This window comes from Carettochelys insculpta, chromosome 7 (genome assembly GCF_033958435.1).
Source record: "Carettochelys insculpta isolate YL-2023 chromosome 7, ASM3395843v1, whole genome shotgun sequence".
NCBI classification, from domain to species: Eukaryota; Metazoa; Chordata; order Testudines; family Carettochelyidae; genus Carettochelys; species Carettochelys insculpta.
The window spans coordinates 3,860,074-3,883,561 of NC_134143.1; the positions used below are offsets into that span (position 1 = coordinate 3,860,074).

Sequence of the window (23,488 nt, forward strand, 5' to 3'; positions counted from 1 at the left end):
CAGGGAACTCTTGATCCATCAGCCTTACCTCAGTCCCCGGGGTGGATATGGGGTGTCTGGGGTACAGGTAGTACCTTTGACTCTCCAGCAGCTGCGCCTTTTCAGGTGGATGGAAGCACTGGTCCTCACCCACCACTCAACTCTCACTGTTGGCTCCTAGCAGCTGTTGTGCATTACAGCAATGCCATCCCCTGGGCAACAGCGTCACCTCGCAGGCGAAACACAGCGAGGGGGGTCTGGTCTGTCTCACATACCGACCTTATGGAGGGACTTGTTCCTTCTCCCTTCTAATGCACAGCCTCAACGGTGGACCACGAGGTGTGATGCTGCAAATCGACAACTCCTGTGGAGGTGGAGGAAGACGCCCCACTGCCTTGTGGGTTACCCTGGGAAGAAGCAAGGCTAACGGAGTAAACCCTGACAGAAAATCCAGAAGGGAGTCCTAAGGCAGTTCTGTGTCAACTTCTGGCACTGTCCCGGCAACTCCTGCAGCTGAGCTGGTACCAAACGTAGAGGTCATCCTTTCCTTTGGACTATATCAGTAAAGCCAAGAGGTGGGGCCTGGTGTTTGGGCAGCCCAGGGTCTCCATAAAAATTGCCCAGGCTCGCGCCTGGAGAGGTACTCCAGCATCGCTTTACAGCGTTGAACCACCACGGGAGGCAACGATACCGGTTATAAGCTCTTCTCGATTGGCATAGAGAACGAGCACCAGGGGTTGCTTCCGACGGTGGGAGGGATCATCGCATCTCATTGGACAGTCACCGCCCACCTTAAGCTGGGCAGCCTCCAGCCAGTAGGGTACTGTCTCGCCACAGTTCACTTGCCTCACTTGGTGCATGAGGCTTAAGGTTCCCAAACCTGACAACTGACTGAAATGAGCACCAGACAAACCAACAAGAAAATTATTAAGAAAAGGAAAGCAACAAAGTTTCAGGCTTCCTTGTTGGAATGTACGGACTATGTTGACCGGTTTGACTGAAGATCTTCAGGACATCAGCAACACCTGAAAGACCACTGTCATCAACGAGGAACTGAAGAGGCTCCAAGTTGACATTGCCACTTTGCAGGAGACACGACTCGCAGCTTCGGGATCCCTAAAGGAAAAGGACTACACCTTTTTCTGGCAGGGCAAAGCCCAAGAGGAACCCAGGAAACATGGTGTTGGCTTTGCCATCAGAAACACCCTTCTGCAAATGGTGGAACTAGTCACGGGCAGATCAGAAAGACTCCTTCAGGTCAAACGTCAAACCCGTGCCGGTCCCGTCCACCTGATCAGCGCTTACGCTCCAACCCTGAACGCCACACCAGAAGGAAAGGACAAGTTCTATGATGAGCTCAGTGCTGCAATAGTGCAAATACCTGCTCGTGATCAATTGTACGTTTTGGGTGACTTCAATGCAAGAGTTGGAGCCAATCGTGACTCATGGCCCTCTTGCCTAAGTCACTTCGGTGTGGGAAAAATGAATGAGAACGGACAGTGTCTCCTCAAACTTTGCACGTACCACAATCTGTACATCACAAACACATTTTTCCAAACCAAGCCACAGCACAGAGTGTCATGGAGACACCCACGCTCAAAACACTGGCACCAATTAGACTTGGTCATCACCAGACACGACAACCTCAAAAACGTCCTCCTGACACACAGCTATCATAGTGCTGAATGCAATACAGATCGTTCGCTAGTCTGCTCCAAGCTCAAGCTGAGACCCAAGAAGCTGCACCATTCTAAACCAACTGGAAGGCCCCGCATTGATGCCGGAAAGACGGCAAACTCAGAAAAAGCTGAAATGTTCAGAGAGACCCTTGAGGAGAATCTGTGCAGCAGCCCTGGGGGTGCTGATGCGACATCCAGATGACAGCATCTGAGGGACACAATCTACAATACAGCCTTGTCAGTGTTTGGAAGAAGAGCTGGAAACACAAACGACTGGTTTGAAGCTAACTCCGATGAGATGATTTCAGTCATCGAAAAGAAGTGCGCTGCACTTCTGGAGTATAAACGCTCACCCAGGCAGAGGACCCAGAAAGCACTCAGAGTAGCCAGAAAAATAATACAGCAGACAGCCAGGCGCTGTGCCAACAACTACTGGCTTAAGCTATGCAGCAGTATCCAGACCTGTGCTGACTCTGGTAATCTCAGGGGAATGTACGAGGGCATAAAGAAGACAATGGGACCCATCCAGAACAAGACGGCACCTCTGAAATCCAAATCTGGTGAAGTCATCACTGACAAAGCCAAACAGATGGAGCGATGGGTCAAGCACTACTCCAAGCTGTACTCACGCGAGAACACTGTGATTGATACAGCCCTCAACACCATCGAGCTCCTGTCAGTGATGGACGAGCTGGACCAAGAACCAACTGTGGTCGAATTGAAGAAAGCTATTGACAGCACTGCAGTAGGAAAGGCCCCAGGCCAGGATGGTATACCACCAGAGGCAAACAAGTGTGCCTTGGACACACTCCTGGAACCCCAACATGAGCTGCTGTGCCTGTGCTGGAGAGAGGGAGATGTTCCACAGGATATCTAGGATGCCAGCATTGTAACCTTGTATAAGAACAAAGGAGACAGAAGTGACTGCAACATTTTCCGTGAAATCTCCCTCCTAAGTATCACTCGTAAATTGCTCGCTCGTTTCATCCTCGGCAGACTCCAGAAGCTCGCTGAGAGGGTGTATCCTGAATCACAGTGTGGATTCCACACCAAGAGATCTAACATTGACATGATCTTCTCCCTGAGGCAGCTGCAGGAGAAATGCAGGGAGCAGAGGAAGCCACTCTATGTTGCCTTCATCGACCTGACCAAGGCCTTTGACCTGGTTAGCAGGGATGGTCTGTTCAAACTCCTCCACAAGATAGGCTGTCCTCCACGGTTACTCAAGATGATCCAGTCTTTCCACGAAGACACAAGAGGAACCATCCAATACAATGGCACATCATCGGATGCCTTTGGCATCAGGAGTGGCATCAAACAAGGATGCGTCCTTGCTCCGTCATTGTTTGGGATCTTCTTCGCACTCCTCCTGACGCAGCCTTTGGATCCTCAACAGAGGGCATCTTTTTGCACACAAGATCTGACGGGAAACTGTTTAACCTTGCAAGGCTGAAGGCTGAGTCTAAGGTGCGGGAAGTGCTCGTTAGAGACATGCTGTTCACAGACGACGCTGATGTAATGACACACACAGAAGGCAGCTTCAAAAACTGCTGGATCAGTTCTCCAAAGCAAGTCTTGGACCTTGTACGCCCGCCAGGAAAAGTGGCTGAATGTCTTCCACTTGCGCTGCCTCAGGCGCATTCTTGGGATATCATGAAAGGACAGAGTGCCCAACAACGCTGTTCTCGAGAAAGCTGGAATCCCAGCCATGCATACCCTCCTCAGGCAGCGGCGGCTCCACTGGCTTGGCCACGTCCACAGGATGAATGATGGAAGGATCCCAAAAGACATCCTGTATGGCGAGCTAGCCTCTGGCAAAAGACCTCCTGGACGCCCCCAGTAGTGCTACAAAGACGTCTGTAAGAGGGACCTCAAGAAGGTAGACATCGATCCAGATAGTTGGGAAGAGCTGGCAGATGACTGCAGCAGCTGGAAGCAGGAACTACACAAGGGCCTTCAGAAGGGCGAGATGAAGATCAGAGAGCTGGCAGAGGAGAAGCGAGCCCGTAGAAAGGACAGAAAGGACCTGCCAGACACCCACTACATATGTAGCAAGGACTGTCACTCTTGTGCGGGCCTCCACAGTCACAGTCAATGCTGCAAATGATGATCTTAACTGGAGTTATGAAGGGCGCGATCCATAGTCTATGCAGACTGAAGGATGCCTTGGAGTACCTCAGTCCCTGGAAGAATCCTGGAGGGGATCCTCAAAAAATCCATTTTGAAGCACTCGGAAGAGGGGAAAGTAGTCAACATGGATTCACCAAGGGCAAGTTGTGCCTGTCCAGTCTGATTAACTTCTGTGATGAGACAACAGGCTCTGTGGACATGGGGAAGTCAATGGATGTGATATACCTTGACTTTAGAAAAGCTTTTGATAGTGTCCCACAACATTCTTGCCCATAAATTAAGGAAGTATGGATTGGATACATGGATTGTAAGGTGGATAGAAAGCTGGCTAGATGGTTGGGCCCAAAAGGTAGTGGTCAGTGGCTCAATGTCTGGCTGGTGATCAGTTTCAAGCGGGGTATCCCAAGGATTAGTTCTAGAGCCAATATTTTTCAACATCTTTATTAATGACCTGGACAAGGGGATAGATTGCACCTTCAGCAAATTTGTAGCTAACACTAAGTTAAGGGGAGAGGTAGATACATAGGAGGGCAGGGATAAGGTTCAGAATGACCTAGATAAACTGGAGTTTGAGCCAAAAGAAATCTTATGAGGTTCCACAAGGATAAGTGTCAGTTAGGAAAAACTGTTTCACCAGGAGGGTGGTGAAGGACTGGAATGCGTTACTGAGGCTGTGTTTACACTGGCTCAAAACTTCAAAATGGCCATGCTGATGAGCTGATAGGAATAAGGGGATTTCAAAGTTGGTGGGGTCCTTTTGAAAAGGACCCTCATCTGGATGAGCCATGCGGGAATGAAACATGGCAATTTTGAAGAGCCGTGGCCAGCGGCGTGCTAATGAGGCACTGAATATGCATTTCAGTGCTTCATTAGTAATCTTCGATTTGGCCATTTGCGTGGTCATGTCAAAGTTTTGTGCCAGTGTAGCCATAGCCTGAGACAGGTGGTGGAATCTCCATTCCCCAGAGGTTTTTAAGTCCCGGCTTGACAAAGTCCTGGATGGGATGACTTAGTTAGGGTTGCGCCTGCTTTAGGCCGGGGGATGGACTGGATGACCTCCCAAGGTCCCTTCCAGCCCTAGGATTCTATGATTCATCCATCGCAGGAGAACTGCAGGGATTTCCTCAGTTTAGTTAGTGAGAGACTCTGACTCAACATCATGTAGCAGCCAGCATCATTTGATGATGCGGAGGAGTGCAACCGTAGAGGTCTATCCGCTGCTCTGTCAGACCCAGCAAGCAGAAGAGGGCAGCCTGCAGAGAGGACTTCAGTGGGGTCAAGGTCCAGTCAGGACAGAGTGCTCCTAGACTAAATGATCGTGTGGGGTACCAGTAAGACAGAAGCAACACAACATGTGTGGACTCACAGAGCAGCTCCATCAGGCTGCACAGCTATTGCGCTACCAGGAGCAGCCACGGGAAGGCATCAGAAATGTCTGAGACAGAAATGGGTGGGAGCAGCCACAGGGGACACCTGGAAGCTCCAGAACTTAACAACGAATGGGCAGTTGATTGAGTAACAAAGCTGTCACAGCGCAGCTAGGGTGTTTAACTGCAGCCATTCTCACAAGCGTAAGATGAAGCTGATGGAAGGGATTTCTCCACCAAGGTCCCCTGGGATTAATACAGTTTCTCCTAGAAGGAAAGAGGGGAGGCAGTCGTGGGAGAGTTGGACGGAAGTCTTTGGTAGGTCTGTAGCAAAGAGAACATTGTGGGGGACTGCAACAGGAGCAGAGGTGTTGGTGGGCCTCTCTCCTTATCATCTTCATTTCTCTACTTAGACACCCTGTAGGTTAATTAATGCAGAGATTTTCTAAGTGCTATGTGATCAAGTGGTTGCAAAGTAAATTGATTGAAGAAAGACAAATCTGCCTTAGGCCCTAAAGACCACATTGTTTGTAGCCACAGGTTATGGTCTCCTCACAGCCTTCTGGAAAACAAGATGTGTCCGGAAGACTTTAATACTATGACTGGTGCCTCCTTTAAATCATAATGGCAACAAGCCTAAAGCTTCAGATACTCATGAAATTTGCTGTTGAAGTCAACGAGAGCAGTGAGTAAACAGGGCAGGACAGAATTGTGCCTTAGACAAATACCCAGAAGGTAGGTGTGTTTATTTTATTATATGTAAACACTGTAATGCAAGCACAGGATGGGATTTTTCCAAAGTGCTCAACATTAGTCATGTTCTGATCCTATTGACGACAATGGACATTCTACCAATGACATCAATGGGAGCGCAGCTAGGCCAACACTGAGCACTTTGGAAAATTCTGCCATAAAGTGGAAGGCATGAGGAAGAGCGCTGCAGTTTTTCTGGTCTGGGAAAGAAGCAATATGTATTGTGTTAGGCAAATATAAAACATCCCTTGTTCTGGTTCACTAGTGTATAATGGCATATAAAGTTACTGTACTAGCTTAGAAATACATGCTGTACTTCCCCAGCACCATCTAGCCAATGATCTTAAAATACTTCACAAGCATTCCTTAAGTCACAGTTGTGCTTTAGCAGAGTAGGTGTGAATTACAGAATAGGCTGTCAGAGACGGTCTAGATCAGGGGTCAGCAACCCGTGGCACCGGTGCTAAGAGCTGATTTTCATTGGCAACCAAGGCAGGAGCTCAGCCCCGCCCCTCCTCCCCTATGCACCCAGGAGCTTGCTCAAAGACTAAAAGACCAGTTAATGCTACCAACCACCACATAAACAGCAAAGCTCTGCATATTGACTACTGAAGCTGTTGTAAGTAGGACTATTAGAGACTTTAAAAAGTATCACTGGTACTTGGACTGCGCATAGAGGTCAAAAGGTCAAATGTTGTCACTCTGCCTCTGAAAGGTTGCTGACCCCTGGGTTAGGGTTGAAAACCTTTGTAGCCTTCCTGCCTGATACTTATATTGCTTAGTGCACTAATTAGTGTTTGCACTAATGCAGGGGTCTGCTACTGAAATAGCAAGAAGAGCCATTTTTTTCAAACTCTTACAAAATCACTAGTTCAAGAGCTGCAATGCATGTGACTATGAGTCCTTCATAAATATATAAAAAATCAATAATGTCAAACTGTACTTTTTGTCACCCCTATTGTAAGAACAGAGCACGCACAATGATTTGTACCGGTTAGAAAGTTAAGTTGGCCCCAGCTCCAGGCTTTACCCACCTCAGCCACCCTCTCTATCCTCAAGCTTTAGCCCCCATCCCACAAACTCACCCCCCATCCCCAGATTTAACCCCTATCAGCCCCAAACCACCCCCCAACCCTAGCTTTAACCTGCCTCAGAGCAGAGCTCCGCACGCTGCCACTGCTCCTTCATGGCCACTGCTTCCCCTGTCTCCTCCTCTCCACAGCTCCAGCAGGCTCAGCTGCGCCTCCTGCCAGCTCTCTGGCAGATTCCCTTCACATGCACAGTAGGCGGCACCCTGCTCTGCCGGCTTTCTCCTCCACCCCCTGCCTGGCCAGCTGACTGCACAGTGGCTCTGGAGGCTTAACTGAATTTAATTTTTTTTTGTTTAAGCGGCGTCAGCCTCCAGAGCCACAAGAGGAGTCAGAGGCGGCAGCGCTTGGAGCTGCAAGTGGCTCCTTAAAGAGCTGCATGCTGCTCAAGAGCCACAGATTCTAAACTCTAACCTAACCCATTCTTCTGCCAAAGGTCACCTGTCATTACTGGATAATTAGGATTCATGTAATCATTATTATGGTTGCGAAGTCCAGGCTATATAGTTAAACTAGAAATGAAAATTTGGGATCTCCTGACTTCACTTTTTGGAGGGGATTGTTTCTCAGAATAACTCTGAATCCTGGATGCAAACCACTGCACCTTATTTGTCAGCGAACAGGTTTAATGCAGAAGGCAAGGAGCAAGGAACAGGGTCAAGATCAGCTTATAGCAAGGCTGTCAAGTGATTAAAAAATTAATCATGATAATAGAATACCATTTATGAAATATTTTGGATGTGTTCTACATTTTAAAATATATTGATTTAAATTGCAACACAGAATGCAAAGCATACAGAGCTCACTTTCTATTATTATTTCTATTACTTTGATTACACATATTTGCTCTGTAAAAGAAATAGATTTTTCAATTCCCTCATTACAAGACTTCCAAACACAGAATTATATGCAAAAGTAACTGCATACAAAACGAAAACAAAGGTAAAACTTTAGTGCCTACCAGACCACTCAGACCTTACTTCTTGTTCAGCCAATCACCCAGACAAACAAGTTTGTTTATATTAGCCAGCAATAATGCTGCCCGCTTTTTGTTTACAATGTCACCTGGAAGTGAGAACTGGCATTCACATGCCACTGTTGCCGCTGTCATTGCAAGAAATTTACATGCCAGATGAACTAAATAGTCATGTCCCTTCACACTTCAACCAGTCTTACAAAGGACATGCATCTGTGCTGATGATGGGGTCTGTTCAATAACAGTCCAAAGTAGAGGAAACTAACACAAGTTCATTTTCACGATCTGAGTCAGACGCCACCAGCAGAAGGCTGATTTTTTTTTTCTGGTGGTCCCGGCTTTGTAGTTTCTGCATTGGAGTTTTGCTCTTTTAAGACTTCTGAATGACTTCTCCACAACTCCCTCTAAGATTCTGGAAGGTGCATCACGTTCTGAAACCTTGGGTCCAGCGCTGTAGCTATCTCTAGAAATCTCTCCTTGGTACGTTTTCTGTATTTGTCATAGCTGCAGTTAAAGTGTTCTTAAAATGCACATGCACTGGCAGGGGTGGCAAAGTTATACACATGTGAGCAGCACCCAGAATGCTCAGAGCTGCACCCCCACACACACACATTCAAACTCCCTCTTTATCCACCTGCCTAAGGCTCTGGAAGAGAGTTTGGGTGTGTGGCAGGGGATGGGGGGTGCAGGCTGAGAGATGGACTTTGGGTGTTGGGTGCAGGCTCTGGGCTGGGGGTGGGGATTGGAGTGCAGGAGGGAATGCAGGCTCTGGGAGGGAGTTTGGGTGAAGGAGGCAATAAGGGTTTGCAACCTGGGAGGGAGGGTGGGTGCAAGAGGGTCGGAAGGGTGCAGGCTCCAGGATGGAGTCTGGGTGTAGATGCTGGTGTGGGGCAGAGGATGGGAGTGCAGGAGGCTCTGAGAGGGAGTTTGGGAGCTGGAGAGGGTGCAGGAGTTTGGGGACAGAAGAGGGAACGGGGTAAAGGATACAGGCTCTGGGAGGGAGTGGAAAGTGAGCAAGGACACAGGAGCAAAGGTGGGAGATGCCCACCTGAGGCGCCCCCCTCTGGCAGCAGCTCCTGGAGTGGGTAGGGGCCTCCATGTACTGCTGCCTGCCTTCTGGCCCATGCACGTTCCTCCCATCCATTTCCCAGTCTGCCTGCCACCCCCCAGCAATTTAAAAAGGGCCAGTGCCCCCACCACCAACACAGTGGACTCGACCAGCTTCCTGTACATCCCTATGGCCCTTGTGTGTGTGTGTGTGTGTGTTTCTCTCTCGCAGAGACTCCCTCAGGGCCGCAGGGATGTGGCAGGAATTGTGCAGAGTGAGAGCAGGCAGGAAGCCACTTTAACCTCAGTGTGTTGCTGAGGATGGCAGTGGGGCCCCTGGTCTGTTTAAAACTGCCTGGGGGCAGCAGGCAGGCCAAGGGTTGCATGGGAAGGGGGAGGTGTGCAAGGGCAGTAGGCAGGGCTAGGGGAGAGACCTGGCCCCAAACTTTGGTGGAGCTGGGTCCCCGGGCCAAAAATATTCCTGGTGCCTGGGCACCCTGGGACCATAGAACTCACCGCCTGGGTGTGCTGGGTCTTCATGCGAGACTGCTACAACATGAAATATATAGAAGAATGCAGGTAAAACACAGCAGCTAAATAATAGTAGAAAGTGAGCACTTTATATTCTATGTTGTAATTAAAGCCAGTATGTTTAAAAATGTAGAAAAATGTCCAAAATATTTAATAAATTTCAGTTGGTATGCTATTGTTTAACAATGTGATTAAAACCGTGATTAATGTGTTAAATCAAGGTTACATTTTTTTAGTTAATCTTGTCAGTGTGATTAATCGACAGCCCGACGATGCTGTCACTTTCTGACCATAGACCCGGAGCTGTAATATGATAATGACTCTTACTGACTTAAGCTACGTCTACACGGGAAGCCTACATCGAAGTAGCCTATTTCGATGTAGCGACATCGAAATAGGCTATTTCGATGAATAACGTCTACACGTCCTCCAGGGCTGGCAACGTCGACGTTCAACATCGACGTTGCGCAGCACCACATCGAAATAGGCGCTGCGAGGGAACGTCTACACGCCAAAGTAGCACACATCGAAATAAGTGTGCCAGGTACAGCTGCAGACAAGGTCACAGGGCGGACTCAACAGCAAGCTGCTCCCTTAAAGGGCCCCTCCCAGACACACTTGCACTAAACAACACAAGATCCACAGAGCCGACAACTGGTTGCAGACCCTGTGCATGCAGCATGGATCCCCAGCTGCCGCAGCAGCAGCCAGAAGCCCTGGGCTAAGGGCTGCTGCACACGGTGACCGTAGAGCCCCGCAGGGGCTGGAGAGAGCACGTCTCTCAACCCCTCAGCTGATGGCCACCATGGCGGACCCCGCTATTTCGATGTTGCGGGACGTGGATTGTCTACACGTGCCCTACTTCAACGTTCAACTTCGAAGTAGGGCGCTATTCCCATCCCCTCATGGGGTTAGCGGCTTCGACGTCTCGCCGCCTAACGTCGATGTTAACATCGAAATAGCGCCCAACACGTGTAGCCGTGACGGGCGCTATTTCGAAGTTAGTGCCGCTACTTCGAAGTAGCGTGCACGTGTAGACACGGCTTTAATGTTATTTATAGGTTAAGTAGCAGCCAAGAGAAGAGGAGGGAACAACACTATGGCAAAGGGGAGAAATAAATGAACAAGAACAATTACTGGTATCTTTAAGAAGTAAAATCACAAGCTTTATTCTGACACCTGAAAATGGTATTGCCTCACTATTGCCATGCTTTCCTCTAAGTTTAAGGTCAAATATTCGGTCTTGAAAAATTTTTAAACGATCACTGAACCTACACTAGTGTATGCCAGTGCCAGGACCCAGCTGTGGCCTGTCACGTCTCAATTCGGTAGGGCAGTTTCATTCAGTACCTAGGAGATACAGTATAGCTGTAATAGAATCATTACAAGCGTAGGTTGACTTTTATTAATTATTACAGCTAGTAAACTTACCGGTTTCCCAAATTCCAATTCCGAAAAGAATTTATACCAAGGTTCATTCTTTAAATCTAGCTCTTCTGGGCTTATATCCCGTGTCTAAAGGAGTTGGTGATAGGGGAATGGAAGAAAGAGAAGGATAACATTATGCAAAGAATATATAGGAAAGGGACTGTTAGAGATGCAGTCTAACTGTTGTCAATTGTATAATGAGGTTAATTAGCCTAATAATTTAGCATTTCATTCAAGGACCTCTCACTGTCTTACAATCATTTGTTAAAATGTATATCACACTGAGAGAGTACAAGTTCAATTTTTTAGATGGGGAAACTGAGGCAAATAGCTGTAAAGTGACTTGGTCACAATCACACAGCAAGCCAAGAGCAAGGAAAGACTCTTGGGACTCATAATTTTCAGTTTCTTGCAGCGACTGTTAAACGTTCTCTTGGAGTCCAGGCAAAGGCTATAACAGTTTTTAAATTTTCATTTGACAAAAAAAAAATTGAAAAACACAGACTATCTGTTTTTGTGCCCCAGATCATCACTAAAAACACTGCATCTTTAACAGCACAGGGATATGCAAGAAACTGTGGTCCATACACAGCAAACAGAGTGAGAAGTGGCATTCTAGATTGAGGAAGACGCGGTTAGAGAAAGCACAATTCTGGCAGGTCTCAAAGGGGATGAATGGGGAGAAAATACTTTGCTTATTCACAAACAAATGTTAAAGAATCAGGCAAAACTACAATGAAGGCAAAACCAGACAGGACAGGTAACAGCACAGCTGAGAAGAAAAATCTCTTTCGACTTCCAAGCCTAAATTCTACTTAAACAAAACAACTCGTGTAGCCATACTTTTGGTGAAACAAACCAAGCAGTCCTGGAGCACCTTAAAGACTAACCATTTTATTTATGAGGGAATGAGCTTTCATAGGACAGACCCACTTCTTCAGATTCTGGAGCAGAACTGAGGGAGAACCGAGGAATCAGCTGAATTTTCCAAAGATACAGACTAACCCAGCTACCCCTCAGAGACACCCCACTTTTGGTGATACGAGAGAACAAACCTAGTGCTCTACATTACAAAGGCAGAGCTAGTTAAAAGCTTTCACACAAATGGGTCTAGCCGTTCATTTAAGTGGACTTAAGAGCTTTGTAAATACACAGTCACTGCAGCAGGACATGAAAGGCCCACACCTCAGCCTCTATATACTTTTGTTGTGGTGTTGTGAGGCCATGCACATAGTCAATATAAGTAGCCGAGTTCTGTCTCCTCCACTAGTGCTAGTGCAGGAGGTGCGTCAGAATAAGACTGCAGGAGAGGCTCTTCCCATGGCACTGAACTCTACAAATGACACTGGACTGCTGTACATCCTGCAGGCAACACCGGGGAGGTGTTTTCATAAGTTAGAGCAGGCCTAAGGCTGCTTACGCTGGTGGCCATTTCAGCTCCCTCAGCAGTCAAAAATCTGAAAGGCAAAAAGTTGGCATAAAGACACCCTGGTCCACCACTCCTCATGAGCTATACCTTGGGTGCAGTGACTCTACTGAGCAGCAGTGCAGAATCCCACCCCAAAATTAGTGTCTGTACAGTAACTCAGTGAAGACACAGGCAAATATTTTTGCCCACTGGAACACTGAGCCTTTAAACAAATTTCACCTGTAGGCATCTCCAAAGGACTTTAAAAAGCAATGGACCAAATTCAGCCCTTGCAAATGTGGATCCCGCTTCTGCTGAAATGAGTCAGTCAGGAGTTGTGATCATGTATGCCCAAACTGAATTTGAGTTGTTACCTAAACAAAAAAGCAGTCCAGTAGCACTTTAAAGTCTAACAAAATAATTTATTATGTGGTGAGCTTTCAAGGGATAGATCCACTTGTTACCTATTGCAGCACCTCTGTGGTGTCCTACAGGTGAGTAAATTTTACCAATCCCAGTTGACAGGTGGGAAAAGCGAGGACGTCATGAAGTGACTTGGCCAAGGCCATAGAAGAATTTTGTGTTCAGAGATTAATTTAAAATTTAAGTGTTTCTGGTTTCCAGTTGCTGTCCTCAGACCACTACATAGTTCTGCCCCAGGCTCTTCTGCAGAAGAAGGAATTGCCGGATACACTTACACAATATTTCTGTGTCCTGGTGGAGAAAACCTTAGAAAGCAGAGAACCTCATTTATCATAACAAGATATGGCCAAGGACAGAGTTCTGCCAGGGCTAGGGCCTAAACTAAGATGTACCTGGCCCTCAGCTCTCTGGGTCCATCACAACAGCTAGAACCAAGCAATTATTTGCAATTTAGTGCCAACCCTTTGTACTTATGCTTCTTATGCTTCCTCCATCTTGCAAGTCAAACAACTCAAGCCAGCCCAATCTGATAGTTTTCTTTGACAGGATAACAAGTCTTGTGGGTCAGGGAGAAGCGGTGGATGTTGTATACCTAGATTTTAGCAAGCCACTTGATACAGTCTTGCATGATGTTCTTATCAATAAGTTGGGCAAATAAAACTTAGATGGGGCTACTATAAGGTGGGTGCATAACAGGCTGGATAACCATTCTCAGAGAATAGTTATTAATGGTTGGCAGCCATGCTGGAAGACGTAAGTGGCGTTTCGCAGGGGTCTGCTTTTGGACCAGTTCTAGTCTATATTTTCATCAGTGATTTAGATGTTGGCATAGAGAATTCACATATTAAGTTTGCAGATGATACCAAGCTGGAAGGTGTTGGAACTGCTTTGGAGGATATGAGCTGGCAAAAATGGAGAAATGGTCTGAGGTAAATAGGATGAAGTTAAATAAGAACAAATGCAAAGTACTCCACTTAGGAACAAAAAACTTCACACATACAGAATGGGAAGCCACCGTCTAGGAAGGAGCACTGTCGAAAGAGATCTAGGGGTTACAGTGGACCACAAACTAAATATGAGTCAACAGTGTGATTCTGTTCCAAAAAAAGCAAACATGATTCTGGGATATATTAACAGGAGTGTTGAGAGCAAGACATGGGAAGTCGTTCTTCTGCTCTACTCAGCACTGATTAGGCCTCATTAGGAGTACTGTGTCCAGTTCTGGGCACTGTATTTCAAGAAAGATGTGGAGAAATTGGAGAAAGTCCAGAGAAGAGCAACAAGAACGATTAAAGGTCTAGAGAAGATGAGCTATGAAGGAAGACTGAAAGAACTGGGCTTGTTTAGTTTAAAAAAGAGAAGACTTAGAGGGGACATGCCTGCAGTTTTAAGTAGCTAAGATGGTTACAAGAAAGAGGGAAAAAATTGTTCTCCTTGGCCTCTGAGGATAGCACAAGGAGCAATGGGCTTCAACTGCAGCAAGGAAGGTTTAGGTTGGGCATTAGGAAAAACTTTCTGTTAGGCTGGTTAAACACAGGAATAAATTGCCTAGAGAGGTTGTAGAATCTCCATTACTGAAGATATGTAAGAGCAGGTTAGATCAACATCTATCGGGGATGGTCTAGACAGTGTTTAATCCTGCTATGAGAACAGAGGACTGGACTCTATGACCTCTCAAGGTCCCTTCCAGTTCTCATGTGCTATGATTCTATGCTTTTATTATCCCCTGTCCTAAGCTGGCTGCTACCCAAAACCATCCCCCCATGGGGCCATGTGACCCCATGGAGGAACGAGAAAGGGAAACACTTACATCTGAAAGTTGAATGGTTAAACCTTTTGCATCACCTCATAAAGCCACCACAAAAAGAGGTTAATTTCCAAGGGTCTGGAGTAAACCTAGTCAAACCACAGTGGATAGGGAAAAGGTACTATCACTAAATGCCAGCCAAACAGATGCCACGTCTCTGTGTCTATAAATTTTGAATTTGTTGAATAGTAAAATTTATGGTGGAACCAATCAAAAGGCCACTGAAATCAATGGGAATCTTCGTCCTGTTGTCAAGCGCTTTGTAACAGGCCCCTAGCAGCCGCTGCTTTGAATATGGCACTGCAATTGCAATCTATTAATAGACTGCAGATTTATCTTCACATACCCCTTCTCCTGTTTGTACCTTTCCCTCAAGAACACAAAACAAGGTCCACATGTCGCTATCCTATTTAGACACATTGGGGGAAAAGAGGCTGATTACATTTCAGCACCTGTCCTTGGTGTTTTGATATGACAGCTGGCAAAAAAAGAAAAATCGTCAGGAGCATTTCTCTCAGAACTCACCCTACTCTTTACTTATCTTTGTGAGAGTCTTTTCAGCTGCTTTGGTGATTGTCCCTCTTCTTGTTTTCAGACTGCATTTCAGCAATGTATTTAAGCACATGTGAACAGTCCCATTGGCTCAACTAGGATTTAAGTATGGGCTTAAGTGCTCTGATGAATCAGGATGTAAACCACTGAACCTCCTGTAGTCCTTAGGCTAAATTCCTGTTCAGATCAAGGGGGTCTTGCTCCAACCAGAACTGCAGGAGGCTGATTTGCCTCTCATTCCTGGGTATTGTATCCAATGCTCACTGAAGTCAAAGCAAGGAGACCCACTGATTTGACAGGCATTGGACAGAGCCTGGGCCAGGAGCAACTTCATTGAAATTGACGGTGTTATGCTGGTGTGACAGGAGAATGAGTCCCAGGATAAAATAATAGGCCTCATGGTACTTTTATGCAAATACTGGGCAGGGAAAAACTCCTGAGTCAGACTCAGATGTATTATTCAATAGTTTAGTCGTGTGCTTCTGTTGCTTTTAAATTGCCTGTCACAGACGTAGCTCAAAATAAAAGGGACTATTCGCTCTGCACAACTTCTCAATGCTGTTCAACAGCATTAATGAGAACATGGCCCCGTACTTATACTGACAGCCTAAGAAACAATCAGCACTTTAAACTGTGCCTTTCAAAAATACCCCTCCAAGAATTATCACAACTTTGAGCACCCAAACATTCGTAAAAAACCCCAAACCCTATGTATTTTTAGCATTTCCATGACACTAACACAGTATGGAGCAGACTGCTACCTTCTGTCAAGCTGCTGATCTCCGAAGAACACAATCTTTGAACACTAGTCAGCCTGCTCTGCTGCACTGCACAACTGTCTCAAACACCATGGAATAAACTATTGCTGTGCATGAGAAGTAAGGACAGTTACCAAATAAGACATCAGACAGTCAATACAGCCAAACACAGAATAAAATCTAGTGTTAGTGAGCCATACTTAACACAGAAAACAACAACATCCAAAACGAAAGGCCCCTCTCTGCTCCCCAGGATCTGCCTTTAATGCAGTGATAATGTTGAGAGGTTACTCAAACATTTGCAAAACAAAATACACATGAGCACGGCATGAAGTCGGTGACATGAGAGTAAGGAAACCAACCTAAATAGAAATATACAAGCACTTGTAGAGCATATTGTAAACACAAGTCCAAGTCATGGAGCAGGATAAAAAGAACATTACCATCTTTTCATTGTCCAGGACAGAGGACTTTCCTGGTTGGTATTCGTAAATGCTCTTGGGCTCTGCCCGGTATTTTCTGGTATCCACCTTCTTATCTGGTGGTTCCCAATCATTCCTGAGAAAAAAGAATCTAATTAGCTCAGAACTCTGCTATCACCATGACAATAAGTGTATTGTTTGGACAAGCTCCTTCCCCAGTTAGTAAGCAGGGAAATTTTTAATCTAAAGCAGGAAACTTGCTGAGGGCCAGAGCTGACAAGGTCTGTTCAGTCAGGGTGGAAAAGGCCATTTATCAGTAGTATGTATGATACTACTGATCACTGATATTACTATGTATGAGCATACTACTTGACAATGGGCCTTTTCCACCCTGACTGAACAGACCTTGTCAGCTCTGGCCCTCCCTTTTACTGGGACACCTCTCTTTAAATACTGCTCTGAAACCACCCTCCCTCCCACTCATGCATCTGACAAAGCGGGTCTTTGCCCACAAAACCTTATACTCCAAAATATCTGTTAGTCTATAAGGTGCCACAGGACTTCTCGTTGTTTTCAAAGATACAGACTAACACGGCAACCTCTCTGATACTAGATGATTTGATATACCCTCTGGAGACCTTGGTGTACTCCCAAAAGTACACATACCCCGGTAGAGAAACACTGTATTAGACTATACTGTCCTTTATTTCATGTTTACAAGGTTTACAAGTCGTAAAAGAATGTCACAAGGAGGAGGGAGAAAAATTGCTCTCCTTGGCCCCTGAGGATAAGAGAAGAAGCAACGGGCTTAAACTGCAGCGAGGAAGGTTTAGGTTGGGCATTATGAAAAACTTCAGGTCAGAGTGGTTAAACACTGGAATAAATTGCCTAGAGAGGTTGTGGAATCTCCATCACTGGAGATATTTAAGAGCACGCTAGACAGACATCTATCAGAGATGGTCTAATAGGTGCTTGGTCCTGCCGTAAGGGCAGGGGACTGACCTCTCAAGGTCCCTTCCAGTTCTAGTGTTCTATGTTTCTATGTTCACATGTCTCTAGATTTCCACATCCAGAGTGGCTTTCAAAGGACCTTTTTCAGAAGACTTTCAGCTCACTTCTTTAGACTCAAGAGGTTTAGAGACTCTGGATACTTGCTAATATTTATAGTATGATGTAGTGCCTAGAGACCACAATAAATGATCAGAACTTGCTGTGGTAGGCATTGTAGACATGCGCTAAAGGAAACAGTCCCTGCCCCACAGACCCTGAGTTACATAAAAAGACATGGAGATGGAGGAGACAAACGGCAGGGGTAGGTTGGGATGATGAAGGAACACATTAGGGCTTCAATATTTATCAGAGGAATCACACAACCCCTAGCTATACAGATACAAACTGCCCTCAACTGTGGGAAAATTCAGTTACAAACCTGAGTCCAAGCTTTGCATCTGAGTTCCCTCCCTAATGAGATCTTGTAAGGTTCTCCCTTAGTTTGGTACCTTTCTGTGGTGGATTTCAATGATGAAGTACGTGTTGGAAGCGGCAGAGTAGCAGATCTCTTAATAACCTTGTCAGGGTCAATGTTGTCCATCTCACTCTTGGACCGAGGCACTGAGAGCTGGGGTCTTGCTGCAAAATGGCGTATACAAAAATCTTGGTAAACTTCACAAAAGGCCAAGAAAGGTGATGTGTACTGCTAATTCACGTGCATAAAGTTACATGAACTGTTACTTACTATCTTCAGAATAGGAATAGTGAGGAGAATAAGAATCAGAATCTTCATCTGAAAAACAAAATAGTTTTCAAGTGAAATGAAAGTGTAGCTAAGAGGAGAAGTTCCAGGCTTGCTGCTTTCTTAATCTAACAGTAAAGTGCCAAACACCCACAGCAAAGAGAGGACTTGAAGCAGTAAAAGTCAAATTTAGAAAACAGGTTTTATATGAATTCTTTTCACTTCTCTAGTAGCTTTCCATGAGGCGCTCAAAGTGCTTTACAACTATTTTTCATTTAATGCCACAAAGCCCCTACGAGGAAGTAGGTTTTATTACAACAGTGATACCAAAAGCTGACAGGCAAACTGAGGCACTGACAGCTCACTGGACCTACCTCAGGTAATGCCAGAGTCAGAGATGGAAATGGAACCCAGGAGTCCTTGACTTGCAGTCAAAGGCTCCAATCACTGGACCTCTATTAACTAGTACAGTGAATTCAAATATATTAACAGAGACAAAATATTCTGTAAGCACCAACTATGTGCTTCATACAAAACAAACACAGACCATACTAGGTGCTGCACACTCTCGTAGCAAACAAATAGCACTCTCTCAATGGGCCAGCTGCATGAAAGGGTGGGAGAAAAGAAGTTGTCACCCCCATTTTACACAAGGGAAGTTCAGGTATTGAGAGATTTAGGGACTGATTCAAGGTGCATTGAAGTCTGTGCTTGTCTTCAGTGGGCTTTGGGACAAGTCCTAGGTGAGTGGCACATGGCCTCAGAGGAAGTCAATGTCAGGACTAGAAAACAACCCACTGTGCACAAGACCCAGTTTATGGTCACCACCCCAAGACAATCTTTTCTTTTATTCCAATGATCTAAATTCACAGCGCTGCCTATGTCCTGAAGTGTGCTCAAGCCTAAGAGGTACAGTGTGGGAAAGTGTTCCACAATGAATTCTGCAAAGAGAACTGTGGGTAACGTTGGCAACCTTGAGAAATACCTAAAAGAGTGATGGGCAGCATGACAGGAGCTAGAAACACAGAATGGCTGAGGCTATCAGGGGAAAAAAAACAGTTAAACCTACTGCCTTGTGTTGATGGACAGCCTGGGACAGTGAAATGCACTATCCATTGTGCAGCTACAACCCTGCCAAGGGCTATGTGAGCATTCCTGCCACACCAACGTGCCTCTACACTGATCTGCAGGCATCACTGCAAGGTGCATGAGGGCAGGTACGCTGCCTGACCAATCCCTGCCCTGCCCATCTGGGGCTGCTGGAGCCATTCTTCCCAAGGAGCCGACTGATGTGGAGAACATAAGAACTGACCTGAATTTTCACACTTAATTAAGTCACACTTTGGCTACGTCTACACGTGAAGCCTACATCGAAGTAGCTTATTTCGATGTAGCAACATCGAAATAGGCTATTTCGATGAATAACGTCTACACGTCCTCCAGGGCTGGCAACGTCGATGTTCAACTTCGACGTTGCGCAGCACCACATGGAAATAGGCGCTGCGAGGGAACGTCTACACGCCACAGTAGCACACATCGAAATAAGGGTGCCGGGAACAGCTGCAGACAGGGTCACAGGGTGGACTCAACAGCAAGCCGCTCCCTTAAAGGGCCCCTCCCACACACACTTGCACTAAACAACACAAGATCCACAGAGCCGACAACTGGTTGCAGACCCTGTGCCTGCAGCATAGATCCCCAGCTGCCGCAGCAGCAGCCAGAAGCCCTGGGCTAAGGGCTGCTGCCCACGGTGACCATAGAGCCCCGCAGGGGCTGGAGAGAGGGCGTCTCTCAACCCCTCAGCTGATGGCCACCATGGCGGACCCCGCTATTTCGAAGTTGCGGGATGCGCAATGACTACACGGTACCTACTTCAACGTTGAACGTTGAACGTCGAAGTAGGGCGCTATCCCCATCTCCTGATGAGGATAGCGACTTCGACGTCTTGCCGCCTAACGTCGAAGTTAACTTCGAAATAGCGCCTGACGCGTGTAGCCGTGACGGGCGCTATTTCGAAGTTAGTGCCGCTACTTCGAAGTAGCGTGCATGTGTAGACACGGCTTTTGTGTGTTAAAGGCCTGGCACAAAGAGATCTTCTCTTCAGCCCCACTTTTCTGGATTGTCTTGGTGAGCTACACACTGACTGGAGCAGCAGCTGGTTTGGCTCCTAACACATGCCTAGTGACTCCATCAGAATTTTGATAGTCTTGAGGTGGCATAATGACAAACATCAGTTTTTGGAGTCATTTCCACGCTTCAAATCTACATGGTAGAAAAAGGATGCTGAGTTATTTAATGTTACTTAAGGAAAGTGTTTTCTCTAGAGAGTACTATATATGGCAAAGCATAAAATCACCTGTCTCTAAAAATATGAATGAATGTCTAAAAACATCCTCTCAGCCAACAGCCTCTCAGGAAGGTATTTAAAGCTGGTGGAATAATGAAAGCACATCTTTACAAATTATTTAATTGAAGGAAAATGCCAAAATTCAGTTAAACTGAAAATCTGACTAATAAAAGCCATACAGAAGCACTTCATTTCAAGAGAGTGCTGATTTCCAGTTGGGTCTATGTGTTTCCAGTTTCAATATTCTAGCACAGCAGTAATAACTGGAATATATACACACTGTTCTGTCTCTCAGGCCGTTTCTACACGTGGCATGCTAATAAATGACCCGAAATATGCTAATGAGGCACAGATGCAAATTCCCACACCTCATTAGCATAGGGTCACATGATTTGGAGTCCGGAAGACGGTCTTCTGGACTCCAAAATGGCATGTAGAAGCGCGGCCCCGCCCCGGGGGGTCTTCCGGAGGCCCCTTCTTCCCAAAAATTTTCAGGAAGAAGGAGCCTCCAGAAGGAGGACTTCCTTCAAGAAGACCTCCACCGGGGGCTGCGCTTCTACACGCCATTTTGGAGTCCAGAAGAGTGGCTTCTGGACTCCAAATCATGTGACCCTATGTTAATGAGGCATGGGGAATTTGCATCTGCACCTCATTAGCATATTTTGGGCCATTAATCAGCATGCCATTTTCGGAGAAAATGGCATATGTAGAAACAGCCTCAGTGTTTTGCAGTAATGAGTAGGGAACTTGGAAATGGCAGAGATGCTGAATGACTTCTTTGTTTTGGTCTTCACTGAGCAGTCTGATGAAGGAATGCCCAACTTAGTGAATGCTAGTGGGAAAGGGGTATGTTTAGAAGTTGAAATAAAAAAAGAACAAGTTAAAAATCAGTTAGGAAAATTAGATATCTGCAAAGTCACCAGGGCCTGATGAAATGCATCCTAGAATACTCAAGGATCCTAGAATATCAAGCTGATAGAGGAGGTATCTGAGCCTTTATCTATCATCTTTGGAAAATCATGGGAGACAGGAGAGATTCCAGAAGACTGGAAAAGGGCAAATATAGTGCCCATCTATATAAAGGGGAATAAGAATAACCCAGAAAACTACAGGCCAGTCAGCTTAACTTCATTGTCAGGAAAGATAATGTAGCAGGTCATTAAAGAAATCATCTGCAAGCACTTGGAAGGTGGTAAGGTGATCAGGAACAGCCAGCGTAGATTTGTAAAGAACAAATCATGTCAAGCTAATCTGATAGCTTTCTTTGACAGGATAACGAGACTTGTGGATAGGGGAGAAGCGGTAGATGTGGTATACCTAGACTTTAGTAAAGCATTTGATACAGTCTTGCATGATAGTCTTATCAAAAAACTAGGCAAATACAACTTAGACGAGGCTACTATAAGGTGGGTGCATAACTGGCCGGATAACCATGCCCAGAGAGTAGTTCTTAATGGTTCTCAATCCTGCTGGAAAAGTATAACAAGTGGGGTTCTGTGGGGGTCTGTGTTAGGACCGGTTCTGCTCAATATCTGCATCAATGATTTAGATATCGGCATAGAAAGTACGCTTATTAAGTTTGCAGATGATACCAAGCTGGGAGGGGTTGCAGCTGCTTTGGAGGATAGGGTCCTAATTCAAAATGATCTGGATAAACTGGAGAAATGGTCTGAGGTAAACAGGATGAAGTTTAATAAGGACAAATGCAAAGTGCTCCACTTGAGAAGGAACAATCAGTTTCACACACACAGAATGGGGACAGACTGTCCAGGAATGAGTACAGCAGAAAGGGATCTATATGAGTCAACAGTGTGATGCTGTTGCAAAAAAAGCAAACATGATTCTGGGATGCATTAACAGGTGTGTTGTGAACAAGACACGAGAAGTCATTCTTCCACTCTACTCTGCACTGGTTAGGCCTCAGCTGGAGTATTGTGTCCAGTTCTGGACACCGCACTTCAAGAAAGGTGTGGAGAAATAAGAGAGGGTCCAGAAAAGATCGACAACAATGATTAAAGGTCTAGAGAATGTGACCTATGAAGAAAGGCTGAAAGAATTGGGCTTGTTTAGTTTGGAAAAGAGAAGATTGAGGGGAGACACGATAGCGGTTTTCAGGTATCTAAAAGGGTGTCATAAGGAGGAGGGCGAAAACTTGTTCTTCTTGGCCTCTGAGGATACATCAAGAAGAATGGACTTAAACTGCAGCAAGGGAGGTTTAGGTTGGACATTAGGAAAAAGTTCCTAACTGTCAGGGTGGTCAAACAGTGGAATAAATTGCCAAGGGAGGTTGTAGAATCTCCATCGCTGGAGATATTTAAGAACAGGTTAGATTGATGTCTATCAGGGATGGTTTAGACAGTACTTGGTCCTGCCATGAGGGCAGGGGGCTGGACTCGATGGCCTCTCAAGGTCCCTTCCAGTCCTAGTGTTCTATGATTCTATGATTAGCATATTTATTCCCATTTTACTCTGGAAGACACTCAGGCTGGGGCTACGCTGCATGCCTAACTTGAAATACCTTATGCAATTTGTGGTGCACGAATTGCATAATCTATTTCAAGACCACTTGTTTTAAACCTGGTACAAGCCACACTGCACCAGCGTTCAAAATAAGGGGCTACTTCAAACTTCCCGCTAACCCTCATATGACATGGGTTACTAGGAACAAAACATTTCACTTGAAATAGCCCTGCTATTTTGAGTGTGGTGTTTGGCCACATGGTTTCTAATAGAAACTGCAGTGTAGCCTTAGCCTGAAGGACTGGGTGATTTGGTAAAGATCACACAGTATTTCACTGGAAGAACTGGGAATAGAAACCAGGCCTCTTGATTCCCAGTCCTATACCCTATACATACAGCTTTCCTTATGGGAGGTGGGAATCACCAGTTCATGGCTTCCATATTGGATTCCTTCTGTGAGACAACATGAAGTCCTGTGGCACCTTGTAGACTAACTGATATTTTGGAGCATAAGCTTTCATGGGCAAAGCCCCGCTTTGTCAGATGCGTGAGTGCGGGGGCGGGGGCGGGTGGTGTTCAGAGGAGGATTTAAAGAGTGAGT

General features: G+C 45.9%; 1 protein-coding gene across 49 annotated transcripts in view; it reads right to left on the reverse strand.

The window, feature by feature from the left end:
* SORBS1 (sorbin and SH3 domain containing 1) overlaps window positions 1-23,488 on the reverse strand; it is a 284,604-nt gene that overhangs the window by 60,424 nt on the left and 200,692 nt on the right. For 47 of the 49 annotated variants that reach the window (XM_074999623.1, XM_074999656.1, XM_074999654.1 and 44 more), the window contains 4 exons: window positions 18,084-18,131; window positions 17,848-17,977; window positions 16,370-16,484; window positions 10,982-11,065 (listed from right to left, as the gene is read on the reverse strand). In XM_074999623.1, the coding sequence (XP_074855724.1) occupies window positions 10,982-11,065; window positions 16,370-16,484; window positions 17,848-17,977; window positions 18,084-18,131 (377 nt within the window). The remainder of the gene's footprint in view (window positions 1-10,981; window positions 11,066-16,369; window positions 16,485-17,847; window positions 17,978-18,083; window positions 18,132-23,488) is intronic. The other 2 variants (XM_074999642.1, XM_074999635.1) reach the window with 1 other exon arrangement.